The 16,265-nt window shown below is 42.2% G+C and overlaps 2 protein-coding genes across 8 annotated transcripts in view; both read left to right on the plus strand.

Moving 5' to 3' along the window:
* galnt16 (UDP-N-acetyl-alpha-D-galactosamine:polypeptide N-acetylgalactosaminyltransferase 16) overlaps nt 1-13,950 on the plus strand; it is a 33,301-nt gene extending 19,351 nt beyond the window's left edge. For 3 of the 4 annotated variants that reach the window (XM_061844425.1, XM_061844424.1, XM_061844427.1), the window contains 10 exons: nt 919-1,040; nt 2,667-2,754; nt 2,873-2,957; nt 3,874-3,977; nt 5,652-5,778; nt 6,700-6,792; nt 7,701-7,784; nt 9,114-9,240; nt 9,442-9,558; nt 12,187-13,950. In XM_061844425.1, coding sequence (XP_061700409.1) covers nt 919-1,040; nt 2,667-2,754; nt 2,873-2,957; nt 3,874-3,977; nt 5,652-5,778; nt 6,700-6,792; nt 7,701-7,784; nt 9,114-9,240; nt 9,442-9,558; nt 12,187-12,330 — 1,091 coding nt within the window. In that variant the 3' untranslated portion in view covers nt 12,331-13,950. Of the gene's footprint in view, nt 1-918; nt 1,041-2,666; nt 2,755-2,872; nt 2,958-3,873; nt 3,978-5,651; nt 5,779-6,699; nt 6,793-7,700; nt 7,785-9,113; nt 9,241-9,441; nt 9,559-11,972; nt 12,155-12,186 lie in introns of those variants that run through there. The other variant, XM_061844426.1, reaches the window with a different exon arrangement.
* A 1,025-nt stretch (nt 13,951-14,975) lies between these two features.
* numb (NUMB endocytic adaptor protein) overlaps nt 14,976-16,265 on the plus strand; it is a 42,281-nt gene continuing 40,991 nt past the window's right edge. For 3 of the 4 annotated variants that reach the window (XM_061843047.1, XM_061843046.1, XM_061843048.1), the window contains exon 1: nt 14,976-15,293. The gene's annotated coding sequence lies outside the window, so the exon portion shown is untranslated. The remainder of the gene's footprint in view (nt 15,294-16,265) is intronic. The other variant, XM_061843044.1, reaches the window with a different exon arrangement.

Here is a 16,265-nt window from a genome sequence, read left to right on the forward strand (position 1 = left end):
CTGGCGTGTCTCAGTGATATTTACCAGTAAATATTATTTTAACTGGACCTTTTAGCGTTAGCGCTAGCACAGTGCTAGTGTTAGTGCCACGCTAGCGTTAAACTCTTTCTGTGTACCGTATTTCTTTGTAAATATCTCGTGTTTCAATGCGGGCACTTGCGGTTTTTACACAGCTGCGGCGTGTGTATGTACCAAATGGTATTTCCTTTACAAATGTACCAGGTGAGGCTTATAACCAAGTGCGCTCTGCAGGCCGGGAATTGCGGTAATTTTGTTGCCGTTGGACAATTAAAAAAAAAAATGAAAATTTCCATCGGATATCCAAGAAAAATGCTGACCTTGTTGGAAAAATAATGCTGACTTAGTAATTCAAAATATGTTCACAAGGAAATAACATTAATAACTTTGTTGGGAACAAAATTCTGATATCCCCGTTCAAAATTAATTCACATGAAATTCAAAATTAATTCTTTTAAGTTGTTGCAAATTTTGTTAAAAGCACAATGCTAATATTGTCGGAAGCAAAATGTGAAATGTATAACGGTGCCAAAATGAATACTAATTTTGTCAAAAATCTTTTTTGGAGGGAAATTCTGATTTTAGTTGGGTTGTATGATAACATTTATCCTTTTAAAATTAATTCACAAATGAAAGATGGGAAATATTTGTGAAACGAAATGCTACATCTGTTTGAAGCAAAATGCTAATTTGGTCAAAAACAAAATGTTACATTTATTGTTTACACTGATACTTTGTCCAAAAAAAAATGTTAACTTTGTTGTAAGCAAATTGTCAACATAGTTTGGGGAAAATAGCTCACTCTGTCGTTCAAAATTCATTTGTACGCAAACGACATGCATAATTTGTCTGATGGAAAATGCTAACGAGACGGAACGCTAACGTCCTCCTTCCCCTCAGGACTTATCCGGTCGCGCGTTCGCGGAGCCAACTCCGCCTCGGCCCCCATCTTGACTTTCTTGGACAGCCACTGTGAGGTGAACACTGATTGGCTGCAGCCGATGATTCAGCGGGTCAAGGAGGTAAACGCACGCGCACACAATTTTTGTTATGTTGTTGTCGTGCGCGGTGATACAGAGTTCACGAAACCCCCGCAGGCTGCATGTTGTTATTCTTTCTTTTCTGCCTTTCTGTAATGCAGCAGAAAGATTCCCACCAATTGGATTAGGCAGACCGCCAGGGAATGCTGTGTGTCCCCCCACCAACCCCCACCCAGCATGTCTACACACACACACACACACTCACACACTCCATCTATATAAAATAAATGGAGAAATAGCTTCAGTTGTTTATTGAATTTTTTTTTTTTCCTCAACCTCTTCAATCTGAGAGAGCAAAATTTTTGAAAAATTGGAATGATTGGATTCTGGAGAAATTGATATTTTTGTGTTGAGGGGAAAAAAACTTTGTTTTTGTGTGATAGTGCCTTAAAAAGAAAAAAGCTGGTTCGAAAACGCCTTCAAATTTCATCCATCCAGCCATCTGTTTTCATTGCCGCTTATCCTCACGAGAGTCGCGGGAAGTACTGGAGCCTATCCTAGCTGTCAACAGGCAGGAGGCGGGGTACACCCGGATCTGGTGCCCAGCCAATCGCAGGTCACGTAGAGACAAACAACCAATCGCACTCACAATAACACCTGGGGGCAATTTAGAGTGTCCAATTAATTTTGCGTGTTTTTGGGATGTGGGAGTGGCCGGAGGAAAGCCACGCAGGCACGGGGAGAACATGCAAACTCCACAAAGGCGGGGCCGGGATCGAACACGGGTCCTCAGAACTGTGAGGCCAACGCTTTACCAGCTGAGTAAACCGTGCCGCCCCTCTTCAAATTTCAGTTGCACTTACTGTGATTCCCAGCCTACGGAGCGCACCTGGTTTTAAGCCCCACCCGGTACATTTGTAAAGGAAATACCATTTGGTACATACATATGCCACAGCTGTGTAAAAGCCGCAAGTGCCCACATTGAAACGAGATGTTGACAAAGAAAAACGGTACACAGAGAGTTTACCACTAGCGACGCCGTGCTAATGCTAACGCCTGCGCCGCACTAACGCTAACACTAGTGCCGCGGTAACAGGGGCATTTGAAAAAATATATACCGGTAAAAATCACTGAGACACAGCAGTAACACGCTAGCGCAGCGCTAACAGGGCCGGACCGGTAAAAGCCACTTCTTCGGCACATATATTCCGTTGGTCTCACTCTTAACCTTTTGCGCTCGAGTGCCCCCTTGCGGGCGTTAGGGGGAAAAAAAAATGCACAAATTAGCCGCATCACCGCGTAAACCGAACCAAAAAAAGTTGCGGAAATTAATTAAAGGAATAAAGTGTTTTCTCCAGGTCCTTGGACCACATGATGATGGCGCTCCTTTCCCATGTCAATTTGTTGCCCTTGAGCCAAAATGCATCCCGATTTTGAAACAGGAGAACGTTAACGAGAAGCAGAGCGAACACGTCCCCCGCGTCCTGGACGTCATATTTATGAGCGCCGTGAGGACGGACGGCTGCGCCGCGAGCGTCCGGGCTCGCGTTCTCACGCAAACGGTCGGAGAACGGGGGAAGCGCGGAGACAGCTGGGCACGGAACGACGCCCGAGCGTTCGAAATATCCGGAAGAAGCGACTAAGCGCAGGGTGATGATGTGATTGCAGGACCATACGCGAGTCGTGAGCCCCATCATCGATGTCATCAGCCTGGACAACTTCGCTTACTTGGCCGCCTCGGCCGACTTGAGAGGAGGTGAGAGGATACGCCGGAGTCCCACGACGGAGCAGCTGCGAGGACAGCTGGCGAGGAGGAGAAAGTCCCCCCACGTTACACTCGAATGAGCAAACTGATTTCTCTGGTCTCTCACAAGGATTTGACTGGAGTCTCCACTTTAAATGGGAGCAGATTCCCCTCGAGCAGAAAATGGCCAGGAGTGACCCCACGCAGCCCATCAGGTTCGAATGGGGGGGGGGCAGAAACAAAATGCTAACTTTGTCGCAAACGTCTGTCGTTCCCAATTTGTCCACAAATGATCGATGGCGTGAGCATTGTTCTAACTCTGGTACTCGATTCTCTCCCAAACAATACAAAAATCTAATAAATAAAAGTAACTGTGGGAAAGAAAAAAACACGACGCCGTCATTGTCGGGAACATAATGCTAACTTTGTCGTTTGAAATACTTTCGCACGTAAACAGACGACTGACCTTTTGGAAATTAAATATGAACTCATTTTTTTTCTAAAATTCGTTCGCCAGGACACTTAATGCTAACTTTGTGGGAAATAAAATCCTAACTTTATTGGGGGAAAAAATGCTAACTGTCTCAGAAACAAAATGCTAACTCCGTTGTTAAAATTAGCGCCCCAACAATTTAAAAAAAAAATGCTTGCTTTGTCAAAAACATCATATTAACTGTTAAAATGCTTAATGTTATTCAAATTCAGTTGTCAGGGCAACAACATGCTTTGTCAAAAAAGATTCCAACTCTAAAACAACTTCAAAAAAATCAATTACAAGCAAAACTAAATGCTAACTACACGCGCTACCTTTGTGTCATACAAAACATCAAAATTTTAATGTTGTTGGTGGAAAATGGTAACTTAGTCAAAAAAATATGTCATCCATAGTTCATTCACATTTATTTTGTTGTAAACAAACAAAATTGTTGTTTAAATTCAGTTCTCGAGGAAACAATGACTCACTTTGTCAAAATCAAAATGCTAACTTTAGCGGAAACAAAATTCCGACAGAGTTGCTAAAAGTTCATTCGCAACCTGAAAAAAAAATGCACAATTTGTTGTAAACTAAAGGCTAATTTTGTCACTTGATAAGAAAAAAAATGCTAAATTTTGAGGAAATGTGTGTTGTAGGACGCCGGTGATTGCCGGTGGTATCTTTGCAATGGACAAGAGTTGGTTCAACCATCTTGGACAGTACGACACCCACATGGACATCTGGGGTGGGGAGAACTTTGGTGAGACGCCTGCCCTCTACTTTCTCATTTAGCCATCCATCCATTTTCTTTGCTGCACCACCGTGCCGCAATTACTACCATAAATTGCAAAATGCCATAGACGTCCTAACAGTTAGCATCGATAGTTGCGGTTTCCAACCATGTTAGCAACGGCTGCTTGAACACAAATCGAGGAGCAACACATGTAGACAGATAACGCTACTCATGGGCATATAATCTTTCCAACCATGCATCCATTTTCTTTGCCGCTTATCCTCACAACGGTCACGGGGGAATGCTGGAGCCTATCCCAGCTGTCAACGAACGGGCAGGAGGCGGGGTACACCCTGAACTGGTCGGCGGTCAATCGCAGGCCACATAGAGATAAACAGTTGCACTCACAATCACACCTAGGGGCAATTTATCCAATTAATGTTGCATGTTTTTTGGGGGAACATGTAAACTCCACACAGGCGGGGCCGGGATCGAACCCGGGTCCTCAGAACTGCGAGGCCAACGTTTTTCCAGCTGACCCACTGTGCCGCTTTTCTCATTTACTGGAACCATAATATAATAGTAATAATAATATAATTTAACCGTATTATATGTGTGACTAAAATCTATTAATTAATCCGTCAATCAATAAAGGGAATGTATAACGGTGCCAACTGTCCGTTTCTCAGGAATTTTATAATTTTTTTGATCCTTTAATTATTTTTAATTAATAGCTCCAGGTTTAAAAGGATGAAGATTATGACTTTTAACTTAAAGCTTTTTTTAAAATTACCTTTTATTTTTTATAAAGGACGCCTTTTTTTCATGAAAACGTAAAATTAACCCTAACCCTTTATAAAAGTTTCATTTCCTCCCACAATCTTTGTAATAATTAAAATATTAAATGATTAAGAATACTTAACACGGCGATCAAGAACCACGCAACCCTGAGGAGAAGCAGCTTGGAAAATAGATGGATGGATATTCACAAATCATTTTTTACATTTTTTTTTTACTTTTTAAATTGAGTGCATATAAAAATGATAATATAAAGTGAATTCACCAAGGAGTTAATTTCTTCCTTTTAGCTTTGCAGCCAACTACTTGATCGCCTGCCAACAACAACAACAACAAAAAAAAAGCGCAGAACGAAACATGACTAACATGACAATTTTTTTAAAGTGATGTAATCATGTGATGTATTTTGGACGCAGTCCCGACTCTCTTGGACGCGGCGGCGTCTCATGTTGGGGGGGCGGAGGGGGGGGGGGTCAATTCTGCAGCAGCGCTGGAGCGTTCAGTGCAGCTCATTGACACATCTTGCACAGAAATGTTCATGATGATGGTAACGATGATCCATCCATTTTCTTAGCCGCTTATCCTCACGAGGGTCACAGGCATGCTGGAGTCTATCCCAGCTATCAATGGGCCAAAGGCGGGGCACACCCTCAACTGGTCGCCAGCCAATCGCAGGGCACGTAGAGACAAACTGCCGCACTCACAATCACACCTATGGGCAATTTAGAGTGTCCAGTTAACGTTGCATCTTTTTGGAGCGTGGGAGGAAACCGGAACACCCGGAGAAAATCCACCCATGCACGGGGAGAACATGCAAAGTCCACACAGGGTGGGCCCCGGGATTTGAATCCCGGTACTCGTAACTATGGCGATGTTGGTAATTATTGTTATTACTATTTCCAGAGCTGTCGTTCCGTGTGTGGATGTGCGGCGGGAGTCTGGAGATTTTGCCGTGCAGCCGCGTGGGTCACGTCTTCCGGAAGCGACACCCGTACGACTTCCCGGAAGGCAACGCGCTCACCTACATCAAGTGAGTGCGCGTTCGAATCCACAAAGTCAGCAGTAAAACAAGTACACATGTTCAAGACTTATTCCAAAATGAATTCTTTTGTTTTATTAATATTCTACACAAAACACTCTATGATGACATCTATGTGTACTGTGGTACCTCGGTTTTTCGAACGTCTTGGTTTTCGTACAAATCGGTTTCGAGATTTCAAGATTTTTTTGCTTTGGTTTTCGAACGAAAACCGGAATTCGAACGCCCCGACCAGCTGACCCGCGACGATTTGTTATTGTGCTTTCAAACGCACCCCTGAAAAAAAACCCCCAAAAAGACGTAACGCGCAAAAGGGGTGAGTCACCCCCACCGAAGACATCTGAAACTGTTGTTCTGCACTTTTGTTAATAAAAAATTACTAGGTTGGCGGGCAAGTCACTACAGATACGGCAATGCACTCCCAGCCTAGCATACTCTACTCGGCTAAAGCGTACATTTTAAGAAAAAATAAATATATTTCTTAAATGATTTAATTATATAAAGTATTTAAACTATACATGTATTCCTACTATGCAGTTTATTATCAGGAAAAGCTAAAAAAAATCGCTTAAAAATTATTTTTTTTTTTAGGCTCGGAACGCATTATTTCATTTTCCATTCACTGTAATAGGAAGACATGCTTTGGTTTTCAAACATTTTGGTTTTCAACCGGCCTTCTGGGACGGATTGTGTTCGAGAACCAAAGCACCACTGTATTGAGCAACTGATTACTGTTATTAACGGTTATGTATTATTTTTAAATCAGAGCATGAACATCAAATAATTTAGTTTCTAGGAATGTAATGTATGGATAATAAAGCTCTACCATAACAAACTGATAAAAGTGACGCGTTGTGAATACTTTGGCACACGTGAGATTTCCGTGACCACATGTGACACGTATGTGCGTAGGAACACGCGGCGGGCCGCCGAGGTGTGGATGGACGAGTACAAGCAGTACTACTACTCGGCCAGGCCTTCGGCGCAGGGAAAAGCTTTCGGCAGGTTTGTACGTCGTCGGCAATCTCATGCGTCAAAAATCCTGCCTAGTAATAATAATATCCATCCATCCATTTTCTTTGCCGCTTATCCTCTCTACAGCTGCACCACCGTGCCGCAATTACTGCCATAAATTGCAAAATGCCATAGACATTCTAACAGTTAGCATCGATAGTTGCGGTTTACAACCATTTTAGCGACGGCTGATTGAACACAAACAGAGGAGCAACACGTGTAGACAGATAACGCTACTCATGGGCAGATAATCTTTCCAACCATCCATCCATTTTCATTGCCGCTTATTCTCACGAGGGTCACGGGGAGTGCTGGAGCCTATCCCGTCTGTCATCGGGCAGGAGGCGGGATACACCCTGAACTGGTTGCCAGCTAATCAGCGCATGGAGACAGATAACAGTCGCACTCACAATCATACCTAGGGGCAATTTAGAGTGTCCAATTAATTCATGTTTTAGGGATGTGGGAAGAAACTGGACTCCCCGGAGAAAACCCACACAGAGACGGGGAGAACATGCAAACACCACACGAGCGGGGCCGGGATTTGAACCCTGGTCCTCAGAACTGTGAGGCCAAAAACTCTACAGCTGCACCGCCGTGCCGCAATTGCTACCATAAATTGCAAAATGCCATAGACATTCTAACAGTTAGCATCGATAGTTGCGGTTTACAACCATTTTAGCTACGGCTGATTGAACACAAACAGAGGAGCAACACGTGTAGACAGATAACACTACTCATGTGCATATAATGTTAAATCGCGGCGTTGACAGCCGGGATAGGCTCCGGCGCTCCCCGCGACCCTCGTGAGGATAAGCGGCATAGAAAACGGACGGATGGATATTCACGGATTGTGAACCTAATGAAGAGTCCGACGCGTTTGCTTGGTTTGTGCGCAGCATCGCCGACCGTCTGACGCTGCGGCGGAAGCTGAACTGCAAACCTTTCCGCTGGTACATGGAGAACGTCTACCCCGAGCTCAGGTACTCTATATTAATACTGCAATATTTCATCGATACAACTTCCTCGTCAGACAGGTCCGTTTTCATCTAACCGGGTGACAAATAGACGAGTCGCTTTTATACGATTGTCTCGCGCTGTGCCGCAAAATCACACTCACATGAATCCTTCGCGTACTCGCATGTTGGATCAATTAAGCGGCGAGGCCAAAATGATGAATCACGAAAGATAAACTTCGGGGCCGCCGGGTGATAAATTCATATTTCAGTTTCTCTCCCCCCCCCCCGGCAGATCAAGCGAGTGTAAACTCGCATGATCTGTTATGACACCCTGGATCGCAAATGATTACATCAATAATCCACGCTGGAATATTTCGGCGCACTCATCTTTTTATTCACAAATGGATTTACGTTTTAAATGAAGGCTGGTGAGATAATACATCAAAATGCAAATTAAATTATGCATAAAAAGATCAGTTGAATTATATATGAAATGATATTTTGCAGTACGTTATAATAAAATAAAATACAAATATAAAATGAAAAGTGTGCATAAAAAGATCGGTTGAATTATATATGAAATTACCTTTAACGCTACATTCATAATAAAATAAAATTGGAAATATAATTTCAAATAAAATGACAAGCACGTTTATAAATTACATGATGATAAAATTACAAATATAATTGAAAATAAAATGACGAGTGTGCATAAAAAGATCAGTTAAATTATACATTGAAATGATCTTTTATGGTACATTTATAATAAAATAAAAATACAAATATAATTTAAAATAAAATGACAAGCACGTTTATAAATGATGAAAAAATTCAGAATTAAATTTATTAAACCTAAACAGAATCAACTAAAATGATAAATACATGATAAATAAAATAGTAAATTGTATATATTTATTAATGTAATTAATTTATTTAATTTATTATACATAACATTTTAATTACAATACATTTCAAATACTTTCAGATATAAATTATTATATGATCATAAATGTGATTATAATTGAATTAACACTAAAACAATACATTTTAAATCAATGTAAAAATTGAGTTATGAATATAATTGAAAATTCAATTTAATTTTGACATTTAAAATTATGATTTGAATTAGAAATGACATTTGCACCGCACAGTGAAGTTACGCTTTTCTACATTGGTCAGCTCCAATGTTGTTGTTGTTGTTGTTGTTTTGTTTTTTTTTTGGGGGGGGGGGGTTGCGAGGTGAAAAGCGGAGCCCCGAGGATCGGCCGCGGGCCTGCCATGAGTAAATAAGATTGGTGACTGGCCTCAACCCCCCCACCCCACCCCCCCCCCCCCCCCCGGACCTTCCTCAAGGGTTCCCGAGCAGGACGCCGTGTCCAGCGTTCTCAGGCAGGGAACGCTGTGCCTGGAGACTCGCGGGGCGGACGGACTCGGCCTGGCGGAGTGCAAGGTGGTCCGGGGCAGCAGGCCGCAGGCGCAGGTCAGGACTCGCTCGGACACGAAAGGGGTTCCAAATCAGGGTGTTGGGGTCTCGAGGGTAGGGTGTCCAATTAAATGTTCGCGTCAAGGTTTCAAACCCGAGTTTAGGCCTGTTAGCAAATCAGGTGTGCGATTGCTTTCAAATTATTTGCACAAAAGCCACCGGCTCCGATTGAGGGGTTTTCTTTGTTGGTTTTTCCAGAGGTGGGAGCTCATCGAGCCGCTGATCCGCCAGCAGGATCTCTGCTTGGCCGTCACGCTCTTCACCGCCGGGTCAAAGGTCACCATGGAGCCCTGCAACGCCAAAGAGCCTCGACAGGTCAGTGCGTCAAGGCCGGGTCGGCGTTGGAAATGAGGGATTAGGGTTTCGAGTTAGGGTTACAACCATCAGGAGTTTTTTTTCGGACAAGGTTAGGGTTTCAAATGATATTCTTATTACCATAATGCATACAGAGCGCACCGGATTATGAGAGTCACCCAGCACATTTGTAAAGGAAATACCATTTGAATCGCGAGAATGTTACAAAGAAAGATGGTACAGTTTAACAGTTAACAGTTTAATGCTAGCGCCGTTGTGCTAAAGCTAACGCTAATGCTAGCACTACCGCGCTAACAGGTTAAAAAAAACATACCGGTAAAAATCACTGAGACACGGCAGTAACACGGTAGCACAGCGCTAACAGGGCCGGACCGGTAAAAGTCACTTCCTCTGCACATATATTCCACCGGTCTCACTCTTACCTTTTTCGCTCAAGTGCCTCCTTGCGACCGCATAAACGGCAGGGTTGAAAGCGTGTGAAAAAAGTCGCGGTTTATAGGCCGGAAAATCCGATATTAGGATTCCACATTAGGGTTTTTAGACAGGGTTAAGGTTTCAAATTAGGATTGCATGCCAAAGTTTGAGTTTCTAATTTGGGTTTTAACACAGGGTGAAGGCTTATTTAAAAAAAAAAAAAAGTTAGGGTTTCAATAAGGGTTTAAAACTGGTTTGGGGTTTCAAATGAAGGTTTAATGCGTTATGGTTTCAAACAAATTTTCAGGTTTCAAAATGAAGCCTGCAGACAAGGAAAGGTTTTAAATTCGGGTCACGAGGCCGGGTCGGCCGTCGCACGTTGAACTGTAAATTCAAAACATTCAACGCAGTCGTCTCGCATACGCGTTCACTTGGAATGACGAGATTATAAAAAGGATAAAACAATGAAAGATTCCATTTGGGGGAGGAAAAAAAAAATTATACGATGAGGACGCTTGGGAACTTTAAGAATGTTCGCTTTCATCTCATAACGTCAATCACCTTAATGGCGAATATCAAAATGGCGGAGATAGCAGCTCGGTCGTCCGGGTTCTGTTGACGCGCGCCGTGACCTCCTGACCCCGTGCCCCCCCCCCCCCCCAAAAAGATTATTTATGATAGCGAGGCGGGTGGTGTTAAGTGGAAGCGTATGGCGGCTTGTCCTTCCTTCGTGCCTTTGCTTGTCCCGCAGGAGAAAAAAAAAAAAAAACAATTTCAATAAGATTTTCTCACTCTTAAAACTGTCTGACAATTTTATTTTATTTTTTGGGCATCATCTCCAGTACTCCTGTGAGGATAAGCGTCATGGGAAATAGAACGGAATAAGAAAAAGTTTGGATAATTGTTTCTCAAACTTGGGTTAGCGTTAGCATGGCACGTCATGAAGTAATTCTTTGGCGTACCACCAGAGGGCGCCTGGTCACCACTAAGTGGTATTCGTACCACAGTTTGAGAACCACGGAGTGAGGGATTTCGGAATTAGTGTTTCATGGGTAAGGGTATGGTGTCAAGACGGTTAGAGTTTCAGATCAGGTTTTTAAAGCGCCACTGTCGTGCAATGCATGATTTTCAGTATGTTATTTATGAAAAACGGCAGGCGGTATGGACCCCTCCCACCATAAAACATGATTTTGACGTATACGGCTTTTTGTAACTCCCGCCATGAAAATCCTCGCGAGGGATTTGTTTTCGAGAAGAAGCAGGAAGTGACGTATGGGGCATGAGCGCCCTCAAGCGGACTCGTTTGTTTGTATTAGTCTTACCTGCGGGACGCTACCTCGTTGTTCCTTCGCGTTAGCCAAAATGCTGGCTCGTTGCATTGCTGGACATTGCTTGAACACTCGGGAGGATGGATTTAGCCTTCATGAGTTTGCAAGAGACCTGCTCCGTCGTGAAAAATGGATTGCACGGGTGCAGAGGACGAGAGCTCGTGGGTTCCAAACGACAGCTAGGTGTGTATACAGCTACTAAAAAAAAATAATAGTTGGCGGGGGGACGTAATCCGTAAATCAGGGGTGCTAAATGTGTCGATGTGCCACCCCGGCCGAAGCCGCGATCGGGGGACGCGGCACCGCCGGGGTGGCTCGTCGACTAGGCTGGGCCGCGGTGGCTCATCTCCGCCGCGTAAGTGGATCGGGCTGGGAGGTGGTTTGGCCGTGATCCGCATATCATCGAAATATGGCTCGAAACGATCGGTTGTGAGATGTTCTCATCTTCGAAAAGAGCTTCCGTGTCAGAAGGGGCGTGTTCGTCTCCCAAAGTAGGCGGCACGGCGTGTTTTCAATGGCGAATGTCGCGGTGTGACATCACGGACAGAATATTCAGCCAATATGGCGACCACTTGAATGTCGAATGAGACTGATGATGACTTGCACTCACATTTATTTTTTCGTATAGACATTGAAGTGAATATGTATTTTTCATGACAATATCTCTTTTAGAATGTTTCTAGGCATGACACTTGACCTTTAAGGAGAGAAAATGCTGCACGGCTCCCGCACAGAAAGCGCGAGACGACAATTTGAACGTTCAGGAGAGTTAATAGCTTTGCTCTCGAGCTTTTTTTAAACGCGGCAATTTGTTAATCATAAAAATAACACGTCACAGGCATTTATTCTTTCAATCGACGTCACCGTTCATGTTTTCGCTCTGCAGAAATGGAAACCCAAAGGCTCGGCCCTGCAGCACGCCGTCAGCGGTCTGTGTCTGGACAGCCAGAGCCCACCCGGGCCGCCCGTGGTCGCCCAGTGTCGCCCTCTGTTGGCCGGCCAGGCCTGGGACGCTCAGATCATCACCTGAGGGAGTAGCAGAATGGGGGGGGGCGCGTTCCGGAGACTTTGGCCTTGCTTCTAGAGCAGTGTAGGATGCTCCATCTTTAAAGGAGGTTGCAGCTCTTCTGTTTGTTTGGTTTTTTTTTTTTTTCTACATTTACGCGTTTATTCCCGAAATGGGACACATTATGTAAATTGGACTTCTTAATGTTTGTACAGTGAACCACCGTAGTTGCAAATTCAGCTATTTGCATATTTTCCGGGAGGAAACTAAATGTCCGAAATCCGCCGTGTTTGCGTGCAGGCCAAAGCCATGTTGAATATGTCATAATATTGCTTTGGCGCCATCTAGTGGCATTTTGGAGCCAAGGAACTATGTTGAAGTGAAAGAAGGAGCTTCATTTAGGCCCATCTATTAAGAAAAAAAAAACCCTTTTTTTTTTTGCCATTTTGCGGCAGTTTATTTTTGAGATGAAACAACCAAGTGAATCATAATCCAGTTGTTTGTGAAAATGTCAATTTATCAAAAATTCAATTAATTAATTAACCACACCCACAGCCAGTATCTCCACCAATGATATGATCAGTGAATCCGGGAAAAGATCCACCGTGCCCCGAAGCGCTAGCATGTTGAAGCTAAAAGGTTAGCATTAGCTTCTGATAAAAAAAATGCGCGGCCCGCTTATTCCCGGGAACTTTAAGGGGACTCTCTCCTCTGTTATTCACTAAAAATCTCACCTAATCAAGGGTTATTTATGCTCACAATATCTGGTAGCATTCTTGTTAAAGAAGAATGATGGATATGAGTATGAAGTATGAGTTGAAGCGTTAATTAGCCATAAGCGGTGCTTTAGCGTCATCTTGCGGCGTGAATTATTATTTTTTTGTGGGCGGTAAGTCAACTGTTTGCTGCTTTTCCTCTTTGCAGTGGTGGTGGTGGTGGTGGTGGGGGGGGGCAAATCCGGAAGTCCACCGTAGCCCAAAGCGCTAGCATGTCAAAGCTAAAAGGTTAGCATTAGCTTCAGATAAAAAAATGCGCGCCCCGCTTATTCGTGGGAATTTTAAGGGACTCTATCCTCTGTTATTCACTAAAAATCTCACCTAATCAAGGGTTATTTATGCTCACAATATCTGGTAGCATTTTTGTTTTAAAGAAATATGACGGGTATGAGTATGAAGAGTGAGTTAAAGCGTTAATTAGCCATAAGCGGCGGTTTAGCGCCATCTTGCGGCGACAATTATTATTTTTTGGTGCAGTCAACTATTTGCTGCTTTTCCTCTTTGCAAGGGGGGGGGGGGGGGAGTTCCTAATGGTGTTCTCTAATCATCAATACCAAATAAACAGTTAATATAAATGAATCTGATAGAATCTGATTTTGCAATAATTTTTCATGCAAAACTAAAATGCACAATGTAATGTTTCCTTTAAAAAAAATGTAAAAAAGATTGATGGGCGTAAAGCTAAAGCCAGGTAATAGTTTTTTATTTATTGTTCTGCATGGTTGCACCCAAAGAATGTTCTTTTTTTTTTTCTTCTTCTTGTCCTGTCATAAACATGATATGGAAATACCTAAAGCGTATATTTGCTTGATATTTTCTTTGAGTGTGCGTGTGTGTGAAGTGCGCCTGACAAATAAAATGTAATAACGACGGCCACCTCTCCCGTTGTATTTTTTTTTTTTAATACTTTCACCTTTTCTGTGACATTTAATTTGATTGATATTGTGACCTTTTCACTTGAGTTTTTACTCTTTTTAATATTTGGATATAATTATTCACTTGTAATATCGTATTTAATCAGCACATATTTACATTTCATCATAAGCTGCTATCATTCGGGTTTTAACATTTTACCTATTTAAAAAGTGTAAAATTATGATGGCACAAAATAAGTAAAATATTAAATGAAATAATAATAAAAGTAATAAAAATAATAAAGTAAGATGGTATTATATTTAAATAATTATAATTACTTACATTAATATTATATTAATTATTACTATTATATAAAAACGATTTGTATAAAATTTACTTGTCATACAAATACCTGTTTTATTCGAAAATGGCCATCTTTTACCACTTTTATTTTTTAAATACATGTAAAATTGAAAATACCTGATTAGTTTTTTAAATCGCAGTGTAAAATAAATAATCATAAAAGTAATAAAAATAACATGCTAAAATAAGATTGTATTATATTTAAATAATTATAATTACTTACAGTAATATATAAATTATTACTATTGTATAAAATACGATTTGTATAAAAATTTACTTTTAATACAATACCTGTTTCATCAGAAAATTGCCATCTTTTACCACTTTTATTACTTTTTAAATACATGTAAAATTAAAAATACCTGATTACTGTTTTTTTAATTGCAGTGTAAATGATAATGTGATTTATGATCACCTTATAAATTTTAACCACAGTAATACGGGATTCCCAAAATTATCATCATAATAATGGCGTGTTATAACATTGCATTTTCAATACAATTTCTCAATAATAATTATGTATGTATATATATAAATAATAATTTCTTTCTTGGCTGATTTGATTTGGAAAAATCAGGTGTCGGTGAAGTTTGGTCCCCTTGCGGTGATGGAGTTGCGCGTTAAATGCACCAGAGGGCGCTAAATCCCCTCTTACGCGTGTGTGTCAGTTTATGCGTGAGTCGCTTTCGAGGCACGTCAAGCTCCGTTCCAGGTTGGCTCCTTCACCTGTCCATCACCCCGAAATCTCCGCCGTCAACCAATAGGAAGTTGAGAAGGCGGACCGTTGCTAAGGAGGATGTTTGGTTGAGCCGCTCGCTCGCAGCCATTCAGCGGCGGTAGCCGAAGCGATTGGGCTGCGTGAGTCTCTTCCAGGTCTTTCTGTGGAATTTGAATTATTTCCCCCGGAGGGCCGCCGACACGCTTAGCCTCGCGGCGGGGGAGGCGGCGGAATACGCGACGGCGCTACCGTCTGGCTTGGTCTGGTGGTCACAGGTGAGGTGTATCGATACGCTCCCTCTCTGTTCAATTAGCTCGCTAGCGCGTCTAGCTAAGCTTCTGTTTTCGGATGTGGCTACGCTAGTTGAACTCATAACGTCACCTCCTTTCTTATAAAACTCGTCCAAATGACAGCCCAGACCACAACAGCTCCCCTTGTGTTTTTTTTTTAATTGTTATTATTTTTAAATATGTCCAAGGAGTTCGTTTAAACAGTACTGTCGTGACTTCCGGTTACCTCGCGTAATCTACCTGTACAAGCAGGTGATTTTTTTTTAATAATAGGCCATAAAATGGTTCACTTATCACCTGATGTTCTGGTTTATGACATCATTCATCGTCATTACGCGATATGCCTGCGTGTATGACAGCAGTGTGTATAAATGGACGTATGAAAGTGAGTGAGAGAGAAAATGTGAGTTGGGTTTGTGTGACTGTAATTGTGTGTATTTTTTGTTTATATGTCAATGTGTGAATGTAATTTTCGTTTATGTCAACGTGTGGATGTAATTATGAGTGTGCATGCGTATTGGAGTATTTGTGTGAATGTAATTGTGCGTGTGTGTATATGCATATATGTGTGTTTTTATGTAGATTATCTCTAAATATATCTATATTTGTGCAGGTATGTAAGTGTATATGTAGGTGGACGTAAAATGAAAAATTCCATTGTTGTGTATGTGTGTGTGCGGTTGCTGAAGGTGTATAAATAAAGTATCCATCCGTGTGGCTGATAGCGATCACGCCGCTGTCATTTGAATCGGTGAAAGAGAACTGGAAAGGGAGAGGCTCAGTGGTTGGTCACACATGTTGAATGCTGCCCGAGCCGTGACGCAACGCAGGTTGATAAACCCGCTGTGCAACCGTGAAGCAATCAGAGGGCCTCGGCTTTTGTTTTGTTTTTTAACTCACTGATAGCAGTGATGCGGTTAAGGCCCAAACACTGACGTGAATACCATGTTGCGGAGA

This window comes from Syngnathoides biaculeatus, chromosome 15 (genome assembly GCF_019802595.1).
Source record: "Syngnathoides biaculeatus isolate LvHL_M chromosome 15, ASM1980259v1, whole genome shotgun sequence".
NCBI lineage: Eukaryota > Metazoa > Chordata > Actinopteri > Syngnathiformes > Syngnathidae > Syngnathoides > Syngnathoides biaculeatus.